The sequence below is a fragment of the Diabrotica undecimpunctata genome, chromosome 8 (assembly GCF_040954645.1).
Source record: "Diabrotica undecimpunctata isolate CICGRU chromosome 8, icDiaUnde3, whole genome shotgun sequence".
NCBI lineage: Eukaryota > Metazoa > Arthropoda > Insecta > Coleoptera > Chrysomelidae > Diabrotica > Diabrotica undecimpunctata.
The window spans coordinates 52,077,601-52,103,690 of NC_092810.1; the positions used below are offsets into that span (position 1 = coordinate 52,077,601).

Here is a 26,090-nt window from a genome sequence, read left to right on the forward strand (position 1 = left end):
GTTAATGTTTTATGTATTCATAATCTGAAAGATGATAAGGTAACATTCTATGTGCATCATGAGGGAACAGGAACTAAAGGGCCTAATAAATTTGTAACATTTTTATTATATTTTCTTGACAACAATCCAGAATTTAAAAATATTAACCATTTTCACTTCTTTTCTGATGCATGTGCCGCCCAGAACAAGAACCATACAATAGTTAGACTTTTTTTAGTTTCAACCAATAGATTCAAAAAGATTAAACAATAGTATCCCACACGTGGACTTCATTTCTACCGTCGCCGTTCTTAAAAGGAAAATTAAAAAATCACAGGATTTACACGTTAAAAGAGTATGTAGAGTTTATCATAACATCTAACAAGAGTTTAAACCGATTTACTGTAGTTTTGCCGAATTCTGATAACATATTGAACTTTAAAGGATGGTGGCCAACGTATTTTAAAAAGACGATGCTCTCCAATGAATTTTTGGGCAGAAATATTCCAAGAAATCAAAAAATTGCTTTTACCTTAACTTTCGACACTTTATTCATTCGAGTGATCACGATGGAATTGTTATTAAAAAAGAGTACATAGATGGCTTGATAGATCATTCTTTTCGGCTACGAAATAGCAACAAGGATGTTATTAGTTTCCCTACAAGAAAAGCATACACCGAAGGACATATTCCTATTAATATCAAGAAGATGCAAGACTTGAGAAAACTGGAAAAGTATCTACCAGATAATGAAGAAGTCAAGGACTTTTACGGAGAAATTTTTAATTTGCCAACATGCGAGGGAGATTCAAATGAAATAATACAACCAGATGAGTGATTACTACTGATATATTATTCTGTATGCCCATATTTTTGAATAAATGTTTATATAAAACATGTTTTTCTTATTTTACATCCTTGAAAAATGTGTATATTTCAAAAACCCCAAAAATCCACAAAAGTAAAAAAGAAAAAAAAACATAGATAAAGCTAAAATTCGCCACTTTTTTATGCAAACTGATTAAAACACATTAATCTCATGATTTTATTACAAAAGCACAAGGTTTTTTATCGTTCTCAAAATACAAACATTAGTTATGTTTGTATTTTGAGAACGATTTCCGAAGTGGAAATTGAAACGTCAATAAACGTATTTTAACCTTTAATTGTGGCTTATTCCCATTTAAATAGTAATTAATTTAAAATGCCACAAGAAAATAGCTTCAGAACAATATTAAGCTTTTTTATCAAAAAATTGGTACGTGATATGTGGTACAAATACCACATATCACGTTTGCACATACCTGTGCTTGGTGTTCCATATGGTTCTCTAAATACTTAATAAACATAGTTTTAAATTCTTGGACTCTGCACTTCTCGAACCTTTCCATTTCTTTTTTTATCATTTGAGATATTCGATCGAAGTTCTCCTGTCCTCTTTCGACTTTGGACTCCCACTAAAAAGCAACGAATTAATACAAATATTAACCAAATAACATAAACTAACATACCTCGACAAGTTCTGAATTAGTTTGCTCCGCTTTATCATTTCCGCCTGCAATTTTCACCTTTGCTTTGTTTTCTCTCTTTTTGGCCAACATTTGCTGAGCGTGCTGCCAATGTTGGAACAACTTGGTTCTCTCGTGGAAAGCATCCCTCACTGCACCCAATAAACCCAAATAATCTTTGAGCAATTCGCAAAATATAAAGAAATCCGTATTGGCTTGTTCTATGTGAAGGGCTTCAACCTAAGGAAAAAAAATTAATTAAGCATAATATAGAAAATCATTTCATAGCTAGCTTGAAAGATATTATCACTTTTTTTCTACATAGCTATTGAATTGTAAAAATACAATGGTTAAAATGTTCCGATCATTAAATTAAATCCCAATATTCTGACAGTTTGTTATAACAATCGATTGGCAGTACTGACAAAATCACCGATAATTTACATTTTTTACAGTATCATGTAATGCTTTTAACCTTACAATATTATACCTTCGTAACGTTTTATAAATAGGGCACAAGTGAGAAAGTACACGTGATTTTATTTGCAAAATAAAATTGCAATTTCATGGTCCCGGGGCCGATAAAAATTTTCGACTGTTTTACTTTGAAATGACTATTGAGAATTTGAATATTCGATGTTGTCATATTTCCGACTTTTATGTGAGCTGTCTGGTTACAATACAAGTTTTTGATAATCCTTAGTCTAAACTATCTAACCTAATTTTTTTGAGCGGGTTTAGCTAAATGCTAAAGTCATTAATGAAGAAATAGAAATAGGAAACTGGGACAAACAAAATGTGTAGAATGTATGACAAACACTGAAAGGTACAATACTGAATCCAGAGGAAAAATTTGTTGTAAATAAAAATAACGGTAAAACAAAATGACTGTAAGGAGGACGGAAGAAATTAGGGAGTCAAATACAATTAAAAAAAGGGTAGATGGAGAAAAGATTTAAGTAATAGATCAGATGAAAACTATAAAAAATATAAATAGCAAACAAAAACAGTGAAAAATGTAATATTCGAAGAAAAACTAGGAAAAATTTTGGATAAACTAGAAGAAGGCAGCAGAAGCAACTAAAAATTATTCTATAAAGATTAAAAGGTCTAAGCAGTAGTAAAAACAAAGAACTAACGTCGATAAAGAACGAGAACGGGGATCTACTGACAGAAGAAGAAACAAAAGATCACAACCGCAGAAAATGTCAGATACGTCCACGATATTATTCTACAAGATCTAAAGGTCTCTTTGCGTCACTTTCTTTCTTATTTTTCATCATCATCATCAACCTGTATGCGTCCACTGCTGGAAATGGGTCTCCCTCAGCTCGTTCCATCTGTCCCTGTCTTGTGCGTCTTCACTCGACAATACGTTTTGTCCATTGGTTGTCTGATAGTCTGGCGACGTGTTCTGCCCAATAACATTTCAGCGACGCGATATTTTTTATGGCGTCTGTTGTTTTTGTTCTACGACGTATTTCTTCGTTTGGGATTCGGTCCCTCAGAGAGACACCCAACATCTGACGATCCATAGCCCTCGAGTCACGTGAATCTTATTCACTATCTTTTTTGTGAGTGTTACTGTTTCCGCTCCATAAGTGAGTACAGGCAACACACATTAGTCAAAGATTATCCTTTGAGGCATACGGGTAGGTCCGATTTAAATACATCGTTTCATTTACCAAACGCTGCCAGACTAATGCTATACGACGTGGGAGCTCACATTATCTCTGCCCAACCGAATTGCATATTCTAAGTACTTATACGATGCAGTCTGCACAATATCCATTCAATCAACAGCAATATTTCGAATTCAGCACGAGTTTAGTCATTATTTGCGTCTTGTTCATATTAATATTTAGTCCGACCTACAAGGAAGCGTTATATAATTTTTCAAACATTATTATTGCATCATCCATACGATCGGCTATACGGACGATGTCATCTGCAAATCTCAAATGACTGAGCTTCTCTCCATTTATGTTGATACCATGCTCGTTCAGATGTGCCTTCTCACAAGTATGTTCTAAAAGCGTCGTGAATAGCTTTGGAGAGACGGTATCTCCTTGCCGTACTTCTCGTTGTATACAGAATTTATTTGTTTCTTGTTCAGATAGTCTTAAGCTAGCTGTGACATTTTGGTAGATATATTTGATTATGTTAGTGTAGCGATGGTCTATTCGGCATTATGTCAATACTTTTAACATTTTCTGATGGCTTATGGTATCGAATGCTTTCTCGTAGTCCTCAAATATCAGTGCCAATGGTTTGTTGTATTCTGCAGACTTCTCTATCAGGTTCTTTATCACTAGTAAGTGATCGTTAGTGCTGTATCCAGATCTAAATCCAGCTTGTTGTCTAGGCTGATAGAAGTCTAACTTAACGTCCAGTTTTTTTGATAATTTTTGTGAAAATTTTATATATGTATGAAAGCAAACTGATAGGACGGTAGTTTTTTAGATATGTTATGTCTGTTAATAAAATAATGACTGCACTGTTCCATTGAGAAGGAGTTTTTCCTTGGTGGATGCATTCGGTGAAAAGCTTGGTTAAAGCCTGGATAATTTTATTTCCACCTAGTTTAGTCGCTTCGATTACTACTCCGTCATCGCCAGATTTGTTATTTTTCATTTCTAAAAGTGCCGTTTTGATTTCGTATGGAGTAATTTCTGACATTAATTCTGATCCCTGGTTTGTAATTTTGGGCAGTGGCTGATCTTGCCTTTCGTCAGTGCTCTCATACATTTCGCGATAAAAGGATTCGACAACCTCGGATTTTGGTTCTATCCGTAGTAATGTTTTCATTTTTGTTTTTTATTTTGTAATTATTTTTGTTGCCTATGTTGCGCCTCAAAACTTTTAAAACTTTTGTTTTCTTAATATTGTTCTGAAGCTATTTTGTTGTGTAATATGCTGGTATGGCATGTAACGCTGTTTCTAGGTTCTCATGAAATTCTTCAATTTCTTCATCCTAGTGGGTATTCGTTGGAGCATATGTCTGGATTACCTTAAGGTTATATCTTGCATTTAGTTTGATCCTCGGGCTTATGCTGATAATTTTAACTATATTTTGTGTGTACTTTCTATGTATAATGAATCTTACTCCACCATTTGAAGTGTCTTCTTCTCCTCTAAAATGAAATACGTGTCCCGATTTAAGAGTAATTTGGGCTTCTCCTCTTCGTCTTACTTCGCTGAGGCCGATGATGCCCCACTTTATTCTTTTCCGCTTTTCCTTCAGTTCCATCATCTTCTGGTTTGATATAAGAGTTCTAATATTGTATGAAGTAATATGCATTTGTCACTCTTTGTAGTAGCTTGATTTTTTCCGGAGATTCTTAGCACCCTCTGCTCGAAACCTGATCCAACCGCTACCTTGGGTGGGGGTGTTGTAGCCGCTGTAGACTGAGGGCCGTTCAGTAGTTTCGTCTTTCATGGAAAATAACTTTTGGGGTTTTAAGTCATTAAAACGCCATGCTTGGCTAGTGCGTGTTGGCGAGTTTTTTTGCAGGTGTGCTATTCCTGAAGTAGATCTATCACCTGCTGGGATCGCAGAGAAGTATCTACCCTCTTTTTGCGTCACAAGAAAACTTTTGATTTCATGCAGTTCAAAATATTTCATCTAATGTTTTTGTTATGAAGAAACAAATTTCGAAACAGTCGAAGCAAATTTATTCTAGGGCGCTATCAAAATATTGGAGCGCTGAAGTGAAACGTGTGAAAAACTGACGGGAGATTATGTGAAAAAATAAAGGTGTAAACATTTTTTTGTGAATATTATTTTTAAGTCAGCGGTGGACCATAGGAATCAATCCTTGTATACATTGAGCGATAAGTCTTGAAAATACGAAGATTTTAAAATTAGGTGTATACAAATTATACTAAATAATTGTTGTAACACTTTAAATGTATATTATAAAAGATCCAACAAAACTAAAACTGAACACAACGATTTTCAACAACATCCATAGTAAATTATTTTAATACCATAGCACTATCATTAACCCTCTATAGCCCCGTGTGTACTCAAGGCAACAAGGGTGTTTTTAATGCAGAAAACTTTTTTAAAACAATTTGCGACTCTAAGATGCCCTCAGTTGATTTCAGGCAACATTTGGTTATACATTTTAATACACTTAGTGCCATCTATGCACCTATGACGAAACCTATATGGAAATTTTTAACAGTATGTCAAATGCACATGGCTGTCTTATTAGTTTGTATTTTCGATCGTGATTTATTGTTATACATTGTGTACAATTTATATAAAAATATATAGAGGCATTATATCAGCATTTAGATATTGATAGCCGTTGAAATTTGTTTATTTTATTGTGTTGTTTCAGTACTGTGATAAAAAACGGGTATGTTACTTTGAATCCACACTGGACCATATCATTTTAAATTTTTTTAGGATGAATACAAAAACGTTCTACGGGAAAAGCAGTAAATATCCGTTATTTTTTGTACAAGTTCCCAACAAATCCGAGGAATTCAAAGACTCTTACTTTGAAGAGAGTGATAATAAATTTTCCATAGGTACTCAGATATCAATCGATCCAGGATCAAATGAAATGAAAAATGAAGACGATTTGTACGAAGCAAATTTAGACCAGGATACCAATTTAGATTTAGACTAAGATGAAGATGAGGATGATACCGATAAAACAGAAAAACACACTGAACAAAATGTGTTCAAAAGATCAAAAATGATCGAAAAAAACATTCAGTGAAAGAGTGGTCCCCGAACAGTATTTCCAATTCCAGAATGGAAATAAATAAAGCATTGAATATGACACTAGCAGAATTAAACCAATTTATTGGATCTGTTCTACTGATGTCAATATATGGCTTGCCAGGGACAAGATCATTTTAGCAGAAGGAAACACGTGTTGCTCAAATAGTTGACACCATATCTAGGAATCGCTGGGAAGAAATAAAAACTAAAATTCATTTCAATAATAACGAAAATATGAAAATATGGTCAACAATAATGATAAGTTATACAAAATTAGACCATTCATCAACGGTCTAGTTCAAAATTTTCAGATTATTCCAATGAGTGAAAAATTGTGTATTGCTGAAAAAATGATACCATTCAAAGGGGCACATTCTTTAAAACAATATGAAGAACAAACCCCAAAAATGGGCATACAAGCTATTTTTTTGTGTGATAGCAATGGTATTGTTTATAACTGGGAATTATATACAGGAACTGTTGAACATCCTCTTCATTTACCTAATGTAGGCACCAGCGGTAATGTAGTAATAAGATTGTGTGGGATAGTCGAACCAATACTATAAAGTATATATTGACAACTGGCTCAATAGCATACAGTTGCAGATTGAAATGGAAAAACGTGGACTGCAATGTTTGGGAACTGTTCGTCCAAACAGAGATTGCCTAATTGCCATTTTTCTGATGACAAGAATATGAAGAAACAGGGCAGAGGTACTGTAGAAGAAAAGCACGCTACAGTAGATGAAATAAGACTAACAACGTTAAAGTGATACGATAATAAACCGGTTCAATTGCTTAGTACATTTGTTTGTTCTGAGCCTACTTCGTTAGTCAAGAGGTGGGATAAGAAACAAAAATTAAGAATTGATATATGCTGTCCAAATGCAGTGCAATTTTATAATCAATTTATGGGAGGTGTCGATCTTATGGATTCACTAATTGCTCTTTACTGAACAGACATAAGATCTAAAAAGTGGTATCTAAAAATATTTTTTCACCTTCTGGATTTAGCTGTTGTTAACAGCTGGTTGTTGTATCGTCGTGATTGCGATTACTTTGAAATTGAAAAGAAAAATCAGTTGCCTTTGTTACAGTTTAAGTCTCACTTATGTAGCGTACTTTTAGAACTGACCAGATCAAAAACAAAGGACGTCCCAGGCTCAGTAAAATTGAGAACGAAATTGTAAAAAAAACAGAAGAGAGGACCTACTGCTATTGTACCACCAAAGGAAGTTAGGCTTGACCAAACCTCCTACTGGCCAGTATTTTCTGAAAAAAAGGGAAGATGCAAAAAACCAGCATGCTGTAATACTCCTAAAGTAATGTGCGATAAATGTGAAGTTGCTTTGTTTTACAACTACAAATAATTGTTTTTTTGATTGGCATAATAAATAAGTATATAACTTAATTCGTTAGTTTTTGCTGCCCACAGCTGCCTGGGGGAAACACTTCCAAAACTCTCCCCAAACCAAATTTAAAAAATCTAAAAAAATTAGTAGTTGTTGTTAATGCATATTTGAGCATATACAAATTAAAACATTTTTTCTTAAGTTAACAAAAAAGTCGGGCAATAGAGGGTTAAATAAAAAAAATAACTTACCTTCTCTTCTGTATCAGCCAGCTGAGACAGAGCTCTAGAAAGAGAATTATGATCTTCACAAGCACTCAACATAGCAGCAGATCTGGAGACACCATTAGTTAGATTGGCTAGCTCTTTTCTGTAAGACACCATTGCTTCGACGCTAGCATGAAGTTTTCTCAGCTGCATTTCGAGTGCTTCTACATGATTTAACTTCTCTTCGAACCACTAGAACGATAGAAAAGAATTTGTTAGTGTTGAAAATATTCCAACTAATTTCCATACTTAGATATAATTGGAAATCAATGAAATGAACATATTGTATAGCCATTGAAAAAATATTATAATTAGAATAGGCTATGCTATAAAAATTCATTTAGTTGACTTCATTTTAATTTTAAGTGTTTTTCAAAAGTTCTAAAAATTAAGAATATATATTCTTTAGAATATTTTCAAATACTTAAAATTAAAAATTCCAGTGACGCCTTTGGTGTAAGGTGAAATAGTGACTACTTCTGAAAATTAAATTATGCAAATAAATGCTAATCAAATCTTAGATCCAATATGGAAATTGTAAAGTTTATGTAAAAGAGTTTATGATCAAATTTAGAACAAAACTAGCAAGTTAATAGTGTAATTAATGCAGTTGATGTAGAAGCAGAGGCGGAATAAAGCCTAGACAACTTAGGGCCCGTAATTTTTGGGGACCGAAAATTAGGTTTTTAATTTTAATAATTAATTTTTATTTAACTGAAAAACATGATATTCATAATTATTGCTACAACCAAATTATGACAAATCGTTGATTGATAAAATCGACCAGTGTGGACGAGCTTTCCTGTGCTTATGCATCCACACACGCGTGTCTATGTGTGTAAATACGATAGAGCCTCGCGCCTATCGAGACTTTATTATGCACGTGTTTAAAAACTCAATCGTAGCTATTTAAAATCAGTGTCCCCTGAACGTTAGGCATTGCATCTTATGTGAATACATATACTTAGAATTTTAACATCCCATAAAATTTTTAGCAACCATGTAATCCAATACTAATTAAATAACATGTAAAGGGTTTTCACCCATGTATTTAGTGGTTTTAAACACGTATGTATACCTAGTAGCAGTAGAGTTAGGCAAGGATGTATTATGTCCCCATTACTATTTAATGTATATAGTGAAGCCATTTTTGAAGAAGCATTACTATCTCAAAGTGAAGGAATAATAATTAACGGAAGATCTATTAACAACATAAGATATGCAGATAACACCGTGATTACGGCAAGCTCTGCTGAACAACTCCAATTACTGCTAAACAAAACAAACAGTTTCTGTGAAAAATATGGACTAAAAATGAATATAAAAAAGACCAAATACATGATAATAACAAAGAAAACAAATATACCAACAAACATACATTTGGGAAATGTACCGATAGAAAGGGTTGATAAATACAAATACCTAGGAACCTGGATTTCAGACAATAATGATCAAACAACCGAAATAAGAGCAAGGATAGAAATAGCAAGAAATGCGTTTGTAAAAATGAAAACAATTCTCTGCAACAAAGACCTTAGATTAGAACTGAGAGTAAGAGCACTGAGATGCTACGTGTTTTCGATACTGCAATATGGACTTGAAAGCTGGACATTAAAGCAAGAACACGTAAATAAGTTACAGTCCTTTGAAATGTGGTTTTACAGGAGGATGCTTAGAATAGCATGGACACATAAGAAAACTAACACGGAAGTATTGCGAGAAATGGGCAAAGAATGCGAAATAATAAACACAATAAAAATACGAAAGTTACAATATCTGGGACACGTAATGAGGGGACAGCGATATGAACTGCTAAGGCTGATAATACAGGGAAAGATAAGAGGAGGAAGGAGTATAGGAAGAAGGAGAGTGTCATGGTTGAAGAATTTAAGGGACTGGTTTAAATACAGTTCTATAAAACTCTTCAGGGCAGCAGTAGATAGAGTAAAGATAGTGATGATATCCAACCTCCGATCGGGAGACGGCACTTAGAGAAGAAGATACCTAGTAGCAGCACTAAAGATGGAATATTTATAACGAAAACGTTCTGTGATTTAGCCCGAAAGGGTTCTTTTAAATAAATATACCTTTTATAAAGGATTCTTTAATAATAAAAATTTTAATAATTTTTTATTAATAAAATTTTTTGTGATATCGTCGGTGATACGGAAATACGTCTTATGTCAAAAATTTCGGTTATTTAGATTATCTAACCAACAATATTATTGTGACCTTGACTATGCACCTGCAATACGTCCCATGTAAATATCCTATTACAAACTAAGTTTTAAAACTATTGCAAAACGTTATAAGTCCATGACTGCAATATGTTCTATGTGACAACGTATTTATTTGGTCCTCGGCAAAAATTCCAGTGGTCCAAAATTACAGAGGAACAGCGAAATTCAATATTTAAACATTTTTGGAAGATTAAATCTTAAGATTCTAGAAAAATTTACGAACGCAGTCTTGTATTAATAAGATCGCCACGATACTCGAGATATTCGAAAGATGCTGAATGCAGAAAAAACATTTCATTTAAATATTTCTTATCTATGAAGGAAAGTACACCAAGATTGCATATTTGTAAACAAATGTTTATGTCTACATTAGTTAATGGACAGTGGCAATTGAGAGACTGGGTTCTGAAAAATACGATAGTCAGCCATATCAGCAAAGAAGTAAGTAGAACTAATGAAGAAAAAGAAAAATGTGTAACAGCATTACTCAATAGGTTGACAAAAGTTGAATCATATTACTGCAGTGTTTCGTTACAAAACCTATATTTGGAACCAGTGTGGGAACGTCAAATTCATCTATTTAACGAATATTTGAGTCAAAGTAACACAATACCCTGCTCTCGTCGATTTTTTATGAAAATTTGCCATAAATCAAATGTGACAATATTTTCTCCACGAAAAGATCAGCGTGACCATTGCACTGCATTTAAACATGGCAACATTCCACAGACAGCTTATGATATTGTTACGATAATTGTGAGTCATACCCTAAGCGGTAAACACGGGTCCCTGCTTATACTTGCCATTGGAACTTTCCAGATAAGGATCGAATAAAATCGTTGGCGTCCCGACCGAAGGTTAAAGAAGCAAGCAGAAATTTCTAGATAAACAAATCAGGTATAAAACGGACGATTTGAGATTTAAAAGGGGAGTCAAAAACAAGTGTCCATTAATAAATTGTTCGCGCGGCTATTTTTATTGTAACCGGTGTGAATGTTTTAAATAAATTATATATAAGTGTAAATAAATTAATATTTAAGTGTTTCTATGTAGATTAAATAAAAAAATGTATGTAAATAAACTCGTAAAGTGTAGAACATTTTATAATAAATAAAGTCAATAAATTAAATTTATAAAAACAGTTCAATATTCATACTAATAAAAAAGACAGAGCCCGAACACAGAAAGATGATGATAAACTAATCTGATGATACCACCTTAGTCTTTACAATAGACGTTCAAGCTGTTTTGTTATCACAACAAAATTGAAGGTTCACAATTATACTATGTATAACTTAAAAACAAAGAAAGTCACATGCTATATTTGGCAAGAGAGTAACAGCGGGATCGTGAGAAAATGAAACTTGTTTGGTTTTTGGATGGTATAGTCAGTCGTGAACAGTGCAAGGTCGAGGTAAAATCTCCACTTCAAATTATGTCGTATGGTGTGTATTTATAATAAGTATCGAGTTTCCTTTCCTATCTTTATTTCGTTTATTATTAGGTATTTGGGCACAGTTTGATTATTGTTTTGTAATTAATGAAACTAAAAAGAAAAAGGGCACCACCCAAAAGAAAGAAAGAAAATAAAGAGCAATCTTGCTGCAATTTTTGCTCCAAAGTTTTAAAAATTACCTCCAATTTGTACGCCCACTTAAAACAAACACATTGTGTAGATATTGATGAAGTAAACAAAAAAAGACAGCGAGAATACGAACAAGAGTGAAGACCATGCTTCTAAAACCAATGCAGTGGCTGATATAGATAAAAATACATACTTGGATGTATGACATGAGGAATCTAAACAAATATTCCTAACTTTTGGAGTCTCCATTACTAAATATCGAAGGTTCTTTGCAATTTTTTAATTTTACAATGTGACACGTCATTATATCTTTTATTCAAATGTAAATAACAACGAAAATAAATATTTTTTTTTATTTCGAATTATGAAAAATGATATTATTGGTTTGTTGTTTATTAAATTTACAGAGGGACGAAGTCTACTTCTTCTTGCAGTACCGTCTCCTATCGGAGGTTGGTTACCATCACAGCAATCTTTACTTTGTTGGCTGCAGCTCTGAACAACTGTATTGAACTGCACCCATACCACTCCCTTAAATTTCGCAACCAGGAAATTCTCCTACGTCCCACATTTCTCTTTCCCGAGATTTTTCCTTGGATTATGAGTCTAAGCAGAGAGTACTTTTCTCCTCTCATTATGTGTCCCAGATATTTCAGTTTTTTCGTTTGTATGGTTTTTATGACTTCGCATTCCTTCCCCATCTTCAGCAGAACCATCTTTAGTAGGTCGTCTACGTATAGAGCCAATTTAACCGGAGATTTTATATGAGAGCAAATATCATTGATGGCTAGTAGAAAGAAAATAAATAATTATTTTACCTACAAATATAAGCCGTACACCACTGACATTCCGGAAATAAGAGTATTGTTACTAGATACTTTGGACGCAAGTTTTATTCATCCGACGCAAGTTCATTCATGGGACGCAAGTCCCATCCCTTAGTATATTATACCGATGCTCCACACATAACTTGACAAGCTTCTGTTACCAAGGTCTGCACATTCGCTACTGATGCAAATATTTGCCGTGTAAACTCTCTTCACGAACGAGGCTTGACCACAAGTTATTAAGATTCGTCGATTCGTCTCACCACGCATGTGGCTCTTGCTCATGATTCACTACCCATGTCATTTAGTGAAATTGAATGGATGGCTAAATTTCATGTGGCTACATTACAGATATGACAATTTTGAGTAGGTGTTTGAACAGTATTCGCCCTGTTAACGATGAGTGGCGGTGCGTGGTGAGTTGTTTACGAACTAGATTAAAGCTAAAAGAACGCAAGAGTATTCAAATTTTCCGACGTGCGAAAAAATTCATTTACTTAGTATGAGATAAGTTATCATAAAATGAATAAAAACGATGAGATACGATATTTGACATTATACAGATGTTGCGTTCTTTTAGCTTTAATGTAGTTCATAGACAACTTACCACGCACCGCCACTAATCCTTAACAGGGCGAATAAAGATCCTATGTAAATCTTTAGCAATGCTGTTTAATATAAATTAATGTTACTATATGTTATATACATGTCATGTTACATTTGCAGCAACTTTTTGTAACCACTCAAGTTCTTATTTTGATATTAATAACTTTTTTAATAGAGATAACAAAACACATTAATTTTTAGAAAGCAATTATCGTTAATGAATTTTTTTCCATATATTTTATGTTTGCGATTCCACGAATGTTAACACTTTGAAATCTATCAAATTCTATTTTATTTATTGTATGACTCATGTTCATTTATTTTAATATTTTTATTGGTGTATAACTTTCATCTAGATAAAATGTTTCGCTTTCATACATTACTTTGTAAATATAATTGTTTGTTCTTCCAGTTACTATGATAACAGTAAACAGAGAGATAATACTCCCATAAAACATTACAACTAATCTACAATAAACAATTTTTAAACAATATCAACAAATTTGTTGAATAAGTACAATATTTTTTGTAAATAGCAAAATTATATTAGAGACTCTAAAAAGAAATGAAAGAACAACATCAGTTCTCAATTTATCAAATAGACAGTTCAATGCAATGGAGAATTTGATACTCTCGAAGCGCCCCGTCCATCAGTTCCAATATAATCAGGTCAGTTGAAAAGTCTGTCATCTAAAGACAATAACACACACAATTTCTTCTTGTTTTTATCGTTATAAAATGGAACTTCTTCTTTAAGTGCCGTCTCCTTCTGCTTCGGACGTATATCTATGGTATACATAAAACTGCTCTGGACGTATATACAGTGATGAGTGCCTTAAGAACCGGCAAAATAACGCAAAAGATAGAAAACATAATACGTTGTGAAATAAAAAGAGATGAAAGTAGTAGAGGTGGGAAGTTATCGATAGAAACCTCTAATTTACATTACATTACATTAGGACTATTGATAGTTTCCCACCTTTAGACGTTAGCTTATGAGCTAGTTGACTTCAGTCATAATATTACAAGTATGACGTCGAACATTAACATTTTTTAAATTTCGCATAAAGTAAAGACTGATTGAAGGCAATAAAGTAAATGTAAGTAAACAGTTTAATTAGTAGTAATTTGATAAATACAGAATAATAAGCTATGATAATTCTGTATTGAGAAGAGTGTATGCGACGTCTCAAATCACAGTTTATTATTGATCAATACTTTATTTTGGATAAAAACATACTCGTACTTGAACTGTTTTTACTTACATTACGTGATACGTATTACTATGACTAAAGTCAACCAGCTCATAAGCTAACGTCTAAAGGTGGGAAACTTTCGATAGATCTAATGTAATGTAAAGTAAATTATAGGTTTATATCGATAATTTCTCACCTCTACTACTTGCATCTCTTTTTATTTCACAACGTATTATGTTTTCTATCTTTTGCGTTATTTTGCCGGTTCTTAAGGCACTCATCCCTGTATACATTTTGTTCAGAATTCTAGTTCGTAAGGAATCTTTAATTTAAAATGGCACGTTTTAAAAAAAAATTTCAACGGACAAAGAAGTGTACGAAATTCTGGTTAACAGTGAATGTTAGGAGGGGAGTATTGGAAGTTAATTGAGCAATTTTGACCGTGTGGACGAAGAAGACGAAGCTTTTGCTAGTCCGAGTACCTCAGGAACAAAATTAAACTATTTGGAAGAAGATTTATCAAACAATACCTCATCTGATTCTGAATCTAAGCATGGGGAAACGCAGTTTGTCCGGTACGATACCTAGCGCCTAGGAAGGACCTAACCTAGGAAAGAAATCTGAACTACCAACTGACATTTCAACATACTGAGTCTGTTTAATTAATAATACTAATAATATTAATTACATATTAATATATTTATTAATACAATTAACTTTTTTGCAAAATGGACAAAAATATTGCTTGCTGTAATTTTAAGATAAGATAAGTAATAGATAGATAAGTTAATAAGCAAATTAATTTAAAGTTTTTTGTTAGTTTAGATTTAAACCCCTAGTGTTACCTAGGAAATAAATATGAACTACTAACTGCCATTTCAACCTACCCAGTCAATCATATTTTGTTCTCGAAACTTATTTGTTTAATTGTTCTTGTTATTATTTGTATGAAAGTTGTCTTCTTCCTAGAGTGCCGCCTCCCTATGGAGGTTGGCAATCATAATGGCTATTTTTATTTTTGAACTTGCTGCTCTGAACAAATTAACCGATATGCAGTGATATCAATCACATAGATTCTTCAACAAAGAATTCTGCCTTCATTCAACAGATCTTCTTTCTTGAATCTTTCCCTGTATTATATTTTGGTCCCCTCATCACATGTCCTAGGTATTCCAGTTTTCTGGTTTGTATAGTGGTGATTAGTTCTGTTTCTTTACCAACCCTCTTCAGTACTTCTTTATTTGTAATTCTATCAGTCCATGATATTTTTAATACTCTCCGATATAACCAGAGTTTGAAAATCTTGATTCGTTTTAAATTGCATTTTTCTAATGTCCAAGTCTCAGCTCCATTTAATAATATTAAAAATATATAACATTGAATGGTATCTAGTCCGATTTCCAAATTAACATTTCTGTATGTTAGAAGTGGCTTCGCTTCATTCATATAAAATTGTAGTAATAAGACTGTTGTAAGAAGAAAGAAGTTGTACAACAGACTAAAATATCATTTTGTTGTCGTCCTACCCTTAAAATAAGAGGATCTCAGAAAAATTGAGTGGAGTGACTGTAGAGGGCAATTGGTTGGATTTGGGCAAAATCACTAAACCTATTCACATTGCAAATTCCGAACATTGGTTATTGATAATATTTTTACATCTATATAAGATTGTTAAGATTATTATGGTTACCTCCAAAAAGTCTTCAATAAAAATAAAACAAAAAATAAGAAAAAAGTTTCTAAAAATGATAAAAATTTTGCATTTTCTTTTAAAAACTCACTTGACATACATTTTGCCACTGCTACTAGTACACAATATTAAAAACTAGGTGTATAAAAGGTTTACTTACAGGATCAGTTTCATCCATTTTATATGTTATTTTGTTAACTGTTTCTCCTACTTTATTAAATAACCTCATGACACCAGCACTACTCAGAGCAGATGTACTTGTTGCTTTCGGTAACTCAATATCTAAAACAGACACACTGGTATAGTAAGTTTATCCAAACAATTTGAAAAATTACTGTACCTGATTCAAGAAAATCTCGAAAATCTGGATCTAAAACTAGGACAGGATGCTGAGCGGTTCTCTTAAGATATCGTTCTAGAGAAGCCCTTCTTCTTTCGACAAAGTCGTTCCCGTTAGTTGTAGGACCATCTTGACTCGACATCTTTATTTTGGTCATACCTTAAGTAAACAAAATAATTTTTACATCACAAAAGTAGAAAAAATATAAAACATAATAGGAAAATTTTATTAAAATGATGTTTCAGGTTCAAAGTCGGAAGTCATTTTCAATTTAAAACTTCTATTTTGAAAATTCTTTCTGAACTGATGGCAAAAATATCAAATAAAGTACTACAGTTAAAACAATTGTGGTTAATTCCAATTATATATTAATTACAAAAGTAAAATACTACAAGAAAATAGCTTCAGAACAATTATACAACCTACAGTTATTAAGGAAAACTATTTTTATTAAATTTTTTTTCTATGAGTAGGTATTTCAAGAAATGTGTATTACACATCAATTCATATTTAATAAATGTTTGATAAATACTTATTTATCAATTTACAGTAGTTGCCTCAGAAATTAGTGTACCATACACTAATTGCTATGATCTAAACTAACTCAAAAAACCCAAAACCAACAGTCTGTATATTAGATTTTTTTAAAATGGATTCTGCCTTTGGAAAGAGGATAAAAAACTAAATTTAGTGGTATATTTTGAATTTTCGTCAAAATGATTTTTCTGGTAAAATTTTGAATTTGAATTCTGAAATTATGGGAATTACAAGTATGTACTAGAAAAAAATTTAAATGCCACTTAATTTTGATTAATACCATTATTTAATCTAAAATGGTAAAATGTTAACATTTCAGTGTTTTTATTTTATAAAGAACCCACAAAAATACATTATTATCCAGATTTAGTCATACTCTCTCTATGGGGAAAATTCACTCCCCAGATACCTATGGTATCAAAAGAATTGAGGGACTCTTTCCGTTTTATCAAGCCCTAGGTGACTTTGTATGCTGGAGTATCTCCCAAAAATTTTCGTACACACCTGGATGTCACGATGAGTACAGCTTTCTACATTGCCATCGCCAGAGATGTTCATTTAGACCCAGTTGTTTTATGTTGTCTAGGAGGTTTTTGGGAATAACACCAGTAGTAAATAGAATAATAGGTACTGTCTGGGTACTTTCCATTCTCCATTGTCTCCTAATTTATATTTCTAGATCTCTTTACTTGGCGATCTTTTCATTGTATTTAACATGCAAATTATTGCTGATAGGTATTGCCACATCAATAAGTGTTGTTTGCCTAATAAGTTTATTAACTAGTATGAGATCCGGTCTAAGTAGTCCAGAGATGGAAGCCCCAAGGAAACAGAACAAGAGGAAGGCCCCATAAAAGATGGATAGATGACATAGAGAACCAAGAACCATCTGTTGTGAACCAAGTATATTGGAGCAATCTGCAAAATACCTAAATACCATAGAGAAAAAATCTATGTCTCCCTAATTCACAGCCATCTTAGTTACATTATAATATATGGAGCAAAGCAACACAAAATAGACTTAATCTCTTCTAGTTCTTCAAAATGTGTGAAATTCCTTTTAAAGGAGTTGAGTTAATTTATATCAATTATTTTATTTGATCTAGATACACCATGACTAATTTTGTGACATATTATTTTTATGACTTTGTATGCACTTTCTGTGATAAAAATAGTATGATAATCTAACCTTGTAATATTCAATTGTTTTCTAATCTTAATTTGAATGGCTTTCATAGCTCATGCTCTTGGTTTTTAAAATTTACATGTTTTAAAAATTGTTTCTATTAATTTACTTTTTTAAGGTCATAAATGAATTATTAGCTACTGGTACTACCATATCATTCTCTTATTGTGTCATTACTTTACAATATAACTTATTATGCATTTCCTGTTGTACTTAATTTCTGCTTTAATTAGGCATATCTAATGTTTGCTGTGACTAGTTCATAATTTAATTGTTTTATTTTAACATTATCAAGAAATTCGGCTAGTTAACTTACCAATAACACTCTTTTCTGGTGCAGGAGGAATAATCCTACCAACTTTCAAATACTTCTCAGTTAGTTTATCATGAAGACCAAGAAAATCACTAAATCTCCTAGAGACAGCAAATTCTTTTTTCTTAAACATTGGCATATTTGTTTTTGTTGTTACTCTGTAAGCCATATAAGCTCCCATACCATCACCTATTTTCTGAGGTTCAGTAATGCTAATGTCCAAAAATTCATCTTCCTTTTCCATCTCTTCTTGTGGGCTTACCTAAAGATGAATTTGAAAGGATATTAACAATATAATACACACCTTACAAGAAAGAGACAAATTCCACAGTTGGAAAACACACAAGTCATGATATGTGGCATGTCACCACAAGAGATAAAGAAAAACAAATTTTACTACCTCTCATATAATTTTAGTATCACATAAAAATATACAATTATATACCTGCTCCATACTTGGTGACAAGCTAGAGTGGTTGTTAATAGGAATATTTTCCAGTTCTTCTTTAAGATCAGAAACAGCTAACCTGGGCGGAACTGTCGGCTCGAGTTCATCTTGAACGGAATCCTGGAAAAAAACTGTTTTATCTTTTTTTCGATATATAAATTAACAAAAAAACTTACTTGATGAGCGGATACAAAAAGATCGTCGTCGTCTTTACTTTGTGCCAGTATATCGATATTTTCGAATAAAGGGGGAGGTTCTACAGGTTCCGCCATTATTTCTTTCAAAGCAATTAATTAAGTTATTATCGCAAAGGCAGCAGTTGTTTATCCAACTGTAGACTAATTTATTTTTAATGATAAAATAATATTCAAGTTATCTTTTGACACCTACTTTATTTTTGACATTGATAACAGCAGGCAGATAACAGAACAGGAATCATATAAATGTAACCAAAACGTCATTTCAAATAAGTCATATTTCAAATTTTATTCCATGAATTAGATGTTTATTTTAAAAGTCTTGAAGCCAATTTCATGGAAATTAATCAAACACAATTTTTCATTTATATTTTAAAATTAATTCTACTAAATATTTATTTTAATAATTTTTTTAACACACTTTGCTTCCACTTATATACATTGGATGGATGGATTGATTCATAGAGTATTGAAAGCAAAAATTTTTTATTTTAATAGTATAATTATTAATAGGTTTAGATAGGAAAATAACAAGTAAATAGAGCAATCAGCGATTCCAATAAATTATTAATGTTTTATTTTAAATTAAAAAGGAATGAAAACCAAAAGTATTATTCTGTAATATTGGCAACAGTGACTGTGACTGTTATTTGAACGAATTTGAAAAATATCTACTATTATTACAATACAATATGTATAATTAAAATTACTTACATGAAGAATGTATTGGAATTAATAAAAAGAATTTACCTTTTATCTCAAATTAGTTACACCATGTTATATAAATCTTATACATATATACAAAATAGACGTCTGGCTGCCTGATTTAAACTGTGGCTACCCATAAAAAGTGAGAAGAACGCTCTGATTGTCAACTTTACAACTTTGACGTTTGTTTCAATTTTCATTTTAAGTTTAAAGGGCTGCTGGAGAAAAATATTCAAAGTAAAATAAAATGTCTGGTTCGCTTACAGGCTTAACAACTCACACTAGAAAGGTGCAGAGTTTATATAAGAGATCACTTCGTATGTTAGAAAATTGGTATGATAGAAGGTAAACAATATGAATTGGTTATGTTATATAATATGGGTACATATTTTATATTCATTTCTCTTTTTGTTTGTGCCTGAAAACTTCTTAACCAATCTTATGACAGATACCATTATTGTATTACGATTTTAAATTTCCAGATTGGATAAAATTAAGTAGAGAGCTCAGATTTGGGTTGAAGATTGTGCCAGGAATAGAATCTGCTGAGAGCAGTTCTAATTGTAACATGTTTTGATATATTGTCTGTGATCTAACTGTCCTTAAATATTTTCCATACAAATTTCTATCAGTTGCATGTAAAATATCACTAGTATTGGTGCTTTCAGTTCTTGACTAAGTTCTAGATTTGTAGATAACCTAAACATTGAATGTAAAAAAGCACTTCACTACATTTTTTTGAAAATATAAGGGAGTTTTCTATAACTGTATTGTCTATCTCTTGGATAAGATTCACTCTGTATACTCTAAAACTTTAATATAGGTCTAATATGTGTGGTTGGCGGACATAAGCAGACAAGTCAATTTTTGAGAAAAGTTTTGTATTTATTAAAATCACCTAAAAAAAATTATCTACCGCTGGAATAAAAAAGACAAGTCAAATATTACACCTGTGGTTCCTTATCAAATAGTGATCTTTTTCATACTCACAATTTTATCCATATTAGAGATGAACTTAACCAATCAAGTCCTTTTATCTGGTTTAGATCAGCGTATACCTAACCAAACGTTTGACTTGTCTGATTAGGTACAGTTATCAGAGAAATTTCTGGCTGGCGAAAAGACTGAGGGAGTTATGAAAAAAGGATTTTATGTAAATGATTTGTTCAATTTGTTCATGCAATTGATTACATGGCGTTTCTCATGTTTCTTATCACTTTCGATGTTTTCGTTAATATTATTACATTGCGTTTCTCTAGTTTCTTATCACTTTCAATGTCTTCATTGAATATCACTCAAAAATATTCAAGAGTCTTTTTTGTGACTATTTAGGTGCTAGCTTAAAATGCTATTTTACAGACCACCAATTTGGATTTATTCATCACCAGTCAACTAAGATTAATCTATTGGCTTTCGCTGATTTTATTTTGGAATCTTTGTAGAAAAGTACTAAAGTTCATGATATGTATACAGACTTCACTAAGGCATCTGATCATGTAAACCATAAAGTTTTAATTAATAAGTTATGTAGTCTGGTTATTCAGGGCAACTTTTAAAGTGGTTATCTTCTTATCTTACAGGAATAATCCAAACAGTGTGTATTCAAAGCTTCCAATCAAATGAGATAGAGGTGCCATCTAGTGTACCTCAAGGTTCGCACCTAGGTCCCCTTCTCTTTAATATCCATGTGAATGATATTGTCTCCTGTTTTGTTCATTCATACTCTTTCATGTTCTTTGATGGTGTGAAATAAATGGTATGAAACTCAATGTTAAAAAGTGTCAGTTAATGGTCTTTAGTCATAACAGAAACCCCACCAACCAACTAGACTACATATTCTAAACAAATATTGTTTTTGTCTTATACTCTTATGGCTAATATTTTATACATTTTAGAGAAGTCTACAGGTATCATGCAGTGCTAATGAGGCAAAGATTTGATCAAAATAAAGATATTGGAGATATTAGAATAGCAAAAGATTTGATTTCAAAAGGAGAAACGGAACTCTTTGAAAATGCTCATTGGCATCCTAGAAAATGTAAGTATATAGAGCTTGCCACATCTAAAAACAGTGTAAGTTTTAAAAATCACTTTCATCCATCAGTTTTAGCAATCATAATATCAACTAACAAGCAATTTTTGGAAATCTAGTAACTTAAACCTAGCACTTAAATCTAAATTATCCCACTACATATTCCATGCATCAAATGAGGTGATGTGGTATCTGGCTTACTGATAAAATAAGGGGCGAAAACCATTTTTCTGTGTGAATTTCCATTTTGCAAACAAAATTGTGGATCAATAGTCAAATATGGATCGGAAGTGAACCAAAATTTTCCTCAAAGTTTTGATCAAAAGTTAAACAGGACACATTTACTAAACATATTTTTCCACACTGGTCACGAATCACAAAATAAGTGTATATCTATCATAGTGAATGATTCATACTCAGAACTTATACTGGATTTATAATCAAAATCCATCGTCAGTTTTTCTCATTATATTACAGTTTTTTCAATCTAAGACTGGATAGATAGACTGATGGACGGACAGACTAGCATAATCTATTGGATCGAAATTTTATTTTGATATTATTTCTATCTAATAGTTATATTTGAAAATATTTTTTTAAGAATTCTTAAATTAGTGTAAATAAAATTTTTATCTGTTTTTTAGTCCCTGACTCACCAGGTGGTGTTGCCTATGGCAGAGAGGTCCCTCCTCCAGATTGGGTAGCTGATTATTGGCATCCTCTTGAGAAAGCCCAATATCCAGAATATTTTGCTCGCCGTGAACAAAGGAAAAAGGAATATGTAAAACTTTGGGAAGACAAATACGGAAAAGCTTCAACCTTTACTCCACATTAAATTTATTTATGATTTATGTAGATTGATAGATGTTATATAATTCTTTTTAGAACCAAAAAACGTTTTTTAATCCTCCTTTGTAAAAAATCTTCCAGAAAAACTTTTTGTATATTATTTATAAAGTCAGTTGAAACATTTCACTCTGACGCGATTTATAAGGGCAGTTCAATATCACATTTACCGGTATTTGAACAATCCGCATACTTCATAGGAGAGAGATGTAAGAAACAGAGCATGGAAGATACATCTCAAATAAATATTGGACATTGATATGAAATGGATGTAACGAATAAGAGGATAAGTTTAGCAGATAAACAACAGGGTTTTAGTACTGGTAGATAGAAGTAAAAATACTCTGTTACACAGATGACGCAATATTGATAGCCTATACAGCCTGAACGCTGAACAGGTTTTTATATTACAAAAAAGAGCAATCAGAACTTTTACTATCACGTTGAAGTTATCTTTGCTTTGCATGGCTATATTCATTATAGTCTCTGGTGTTGTCTCTCCTAGTTTTGCTCTCATATCTTGTTGTTTATCTTGGAAAACGTTGCAATGGAATACGCAATGTTCTGCGTCGTCGCACACTCCGCATTCTATACATAAGTCATCTTCAGTTTTCCTTATGTGATATGTGCAGGACCTAAAAGAGCCGTGTCCGGTCAGGAATTGAGTAAAAAAGTAATTTGTTCTTTTAAACCTACATTGATACCACTGTTTCACATCTGGAATTAGTTTCTTCATCCACTGTGCTTTTTCTGTCTGTGTCTCCCATTCTTGTTGCCATTCGTTTAGCATTTGTTTTCTTACCTCGGCTTTGACCCCTATTAGGTGGCCGTTTACACTGTCGTAAATGATCTTACGTTCCTTCGCTAGGAGGTGGATGGGGGGCGTACCCGCAATCACCTGTATGGCTATCGTTGATGTAGTCCGGTACGCACTTACTACTTTCAAGAGGGGTTTTTTTTGATCTCTTGTTAATAATTCCTTATATTTTTTGAAATTCAACACGTCAAGCCATACAGGTGCCCCATATAGGAGGGTGGATTGTACTACCTGGAGATACATTTTTCTTTTATAGGTACTTGGTCCACCTATATTTGGCATGATCTTTGTCATAGCAGCGATTCTCTGTTCAGCCTTCTGAACTACATTTATAAGGTGTTTCGTGTATCTCAAACCCGAATCAAGGTGTATGCCCAGATATTTAGCACAGTTTCTCGGTTCTATTTACAGAATATGCCTGTATTAAATTCTTTAATAAACTACCTTACAGCATCAAAATAGAAACTGACATAAATAAATATAGAAAGTCTGTTCAACAGTTGCTCATACACTTTGAACCGTACAAAGTATAAGAATACCTTCAAGCTGACCTGCAGGGAGACTGAGGGCTCTTATCTGAATCTAAATGTCACTGTTATTATCCTTATATTTTAATATTACTTTTATGTTAAGTGTAGGTTGTTAAAGCAACCATTATAAATTGTAATTGACACCATTCTCTCTATTGACAATTTATATTTGTGTGTAACTTGTGAATCCTGAGAATAAAGCTTTTTTCTATTCTATTCTAAGATGAAGATAGTCTGCAAAGACTGGTCTACAGATTTAACATAAGAGCAAAAGAATTTAATATGACAATCTCATCTCAGAAAACTAAAACAATAATAATCAGCAAAGAAACAATCAGATGTAAAATAGGAATTGATGGCATCAGTATTGAACAAGTAATGGAAATAAAATACCTTGGAATTACATTGTCCAGCTATGGAGACCTGGACAAAGAAGTGAGAGATCAAGTACAAAAAGCAAATAGACTGACAGGATGCCTTAATAACACTGTATGGCGAAGTAGACACATTAACACTGAGATGAAGTCAAGAATTTATAAAGCCAGTGTAAGACCAATAATGACATGCCTCAGAAACAAGACACAGCCACAACACAAAGGCTACTGGAAGCGGCAGAGGAGAGTACTGAGAAGAATTACGGAAATACGTTGATAGATCGAAAGAGAAGTGAAGACATTAGAAGAAAATGTAACGTACAGTGTATAAACGAATGAACACCAAATAAAAAAAAATAATGGAATAACCACATAAGAGGAATGTGAGAGTCCCATGTCAAAATAGCAACAGATAAATCACCGATCGGCAGAAGTATTGAACGACCGTGCAAAAGATGGAGTGACAGCTTTCCACAGAAGCATTAATCCGCCAATTAATAAGCAGAATTGCTTATAAAGAGGAAGCAGGAGATGTTATTTAAAATCACCAATATTTTACATGCTACTTGGACGTTCTCTACCGGCAGTGAGGGTTACAGATAAGAAACGCTCTTGACTCATGTCAGTGCTGTACAGCTAAATGTTTGTTTAGTATTTTACGACGTGTGATAAGTATTTTAAATTATTATACTGTCATTATGACCTTTTGGCGATAATTTGAAAATGAGGAAAATATTAACCCAGAATCGAATTGTGTTGAAAGTAGAATTTAAAACGCATTGTTTTGAACATATATGAGTGCTTAAAAAAAGAAAATGAACAAAACTCTGACAGAACTATTGTAAATAGAATAAGGCAACCTACAAAACTATTACTATCTACAATTTATCGTATTGCAAGGGAAGGAAACCTTATAAATTACTGTTTAAAACGGAAACGAACGAATAAAAAATTCAGAAAAATGGACGATGATAAGAGTGCTATTCGAAAGACTTGTATAATTTCTACAAGGAAAACCAGGTACCTACACTACGTATGATTCAGAATGTACTAAGAGAATATCTTGATTATGACTAACGAGTGATTAAAAGGATGACTGGGCATTGTCATTTAAGAAAACACATACAAAATAGGTAAAGTGAATGAACCATGGTGCAGAAAATATGAAATGGAAGGGGAGACTGCTATACACATACTACGCAATTGTAATGTGCTGGGTGATATGAGACAGGAATTCACTGGTCAACTGAAGTTTACCACAGAAGAGATCCGTAAACTACCTATGAGAAAACTATTGGGACCGCACAGGACTTACTGGAGTTAAATGAAAAAAAAAACAATGTTTGGTACAAAGGTCTTACGAAGACCGGGGGCTATCATGACGACATGAATTTCATATGCTTCGAGAACATTTTCCAGAATGTAAATAGTAGTGGATAATACATCTTATCAGAGCCGCATTATTGAACACATTCCAACGATGACTGATAGAAAATCCGTCATGCAGAGCTGGCTACGAGAAAAATTTATCTGATTTACAGAGGATAGGGTCAAAGCAAAGCTAATGACAATAATCAAGGAGCATCGTGGTAGATATCGTCGATGTGCTGTTGTTTCAATGGCTAGACTTCATGGTATTACTATTTTGAGACTTACACCTTACCTTTACGAGTAGAATTTAATATAATTAATTTGGGCTCAAATGGAGGAATATGTTGCCCGAGAGAATGTAACATTTAAAATTGGAGATATTCAGCGCCTATTACAAACAA

At 32.7% G+C, this 26,090-nt stretch overlaps 2 protein-coding genes across 2 annotated transcripts in view; one reads left to right on the forward strand and one right to left on the reverse strand.

The window, feature by feature from the left end:
* LOC140447542 (sorting nexin-2-like) overlaps positions 1–19,225 on the reverse strand; it is a 23,582-nt gene extending 4,357 nt beyond the window's left edge. The window contains exons 1-8 of the mRNA XM_072540247.1: positions 18,991–19,225; positions 18,812–18,934; positions 18,370–18,628; positions 16,331–16,489; positions 16,151–16,272; positions 7,832–8,038; positions 1,491–1,727; positions 1,284–1,436 (exon numbers count right to left, since the gene is read on the reverse strand). Of these exons, the coding sequence (XP_072396348.1) occupies positions 1,284–1,436; positions 1,491–1,727; positions 7,832–8,038; positions 16,151–16,272; positions 16,331–16,489; positions 18,370–18,628; positions 18,812–18,934; positions 18,991–19,086 (1,356 nt within the window). The 5' untranslated portion in view covers positions 19,087–19,225. The remainder of the gene's footprint in view (positions 1–1,283; positions 1,437–1,490; positions 1,728–7,831; positions 8,039–16,150; positions 16,273–16,330; positions 16,490–18,369; positions 18,629–18,811; positions 18,935–18,990) is intronic.
* Positions 19,226–19,872: 647 nt separating this feature from the next.
* ND-B22 (NADH dehydrogenase (ubiquinone) B22 subunit) lies at positions 19,873–22,655 on the forward strand. The gene is made up of 3 exons (XM_072541491.1): positions 19,873–20,064; positions 21,615–21,757; positions 22,396–22,655. Exons 1-3 carry the CDS (start codon positions 19,967–19,969, stop codon positions 22,584–22,586), a joined length of 432 nt encoding a protein of 143 aa, XP_072397592.1. The 5' UTR covers positions 19,873–19,966; the 3' UTR covers positions 22,587–22,655.
* Positions 22,656–26,090: the final 3,435 nt, after the last annotated feature.

Bases quoted from the DNA above. Each gene is read 5' to 3' on its own strand.
- ND-B22 (XM_072541491.1), top strand. From the start codon at position 19,967: ATGTCTGGTTCGCTTACAGGCTTAACAACTCACACTAGAAAGGTGCAG. The intron at 20,065-21,614 runs GTAAACAATATG...TATACATTTTAG, and splicing joins GAAAATTGGTATGATAGAAG to AGAAGTCTACAGGTATCATG. The intron at 21,758-22,395 runs GTAAGTATATAG...TCTGTTTTTTAG, and splicing joins TCATTGGCATCCTAGAAAAT to TCCCTGACTCACCAGGTGGT.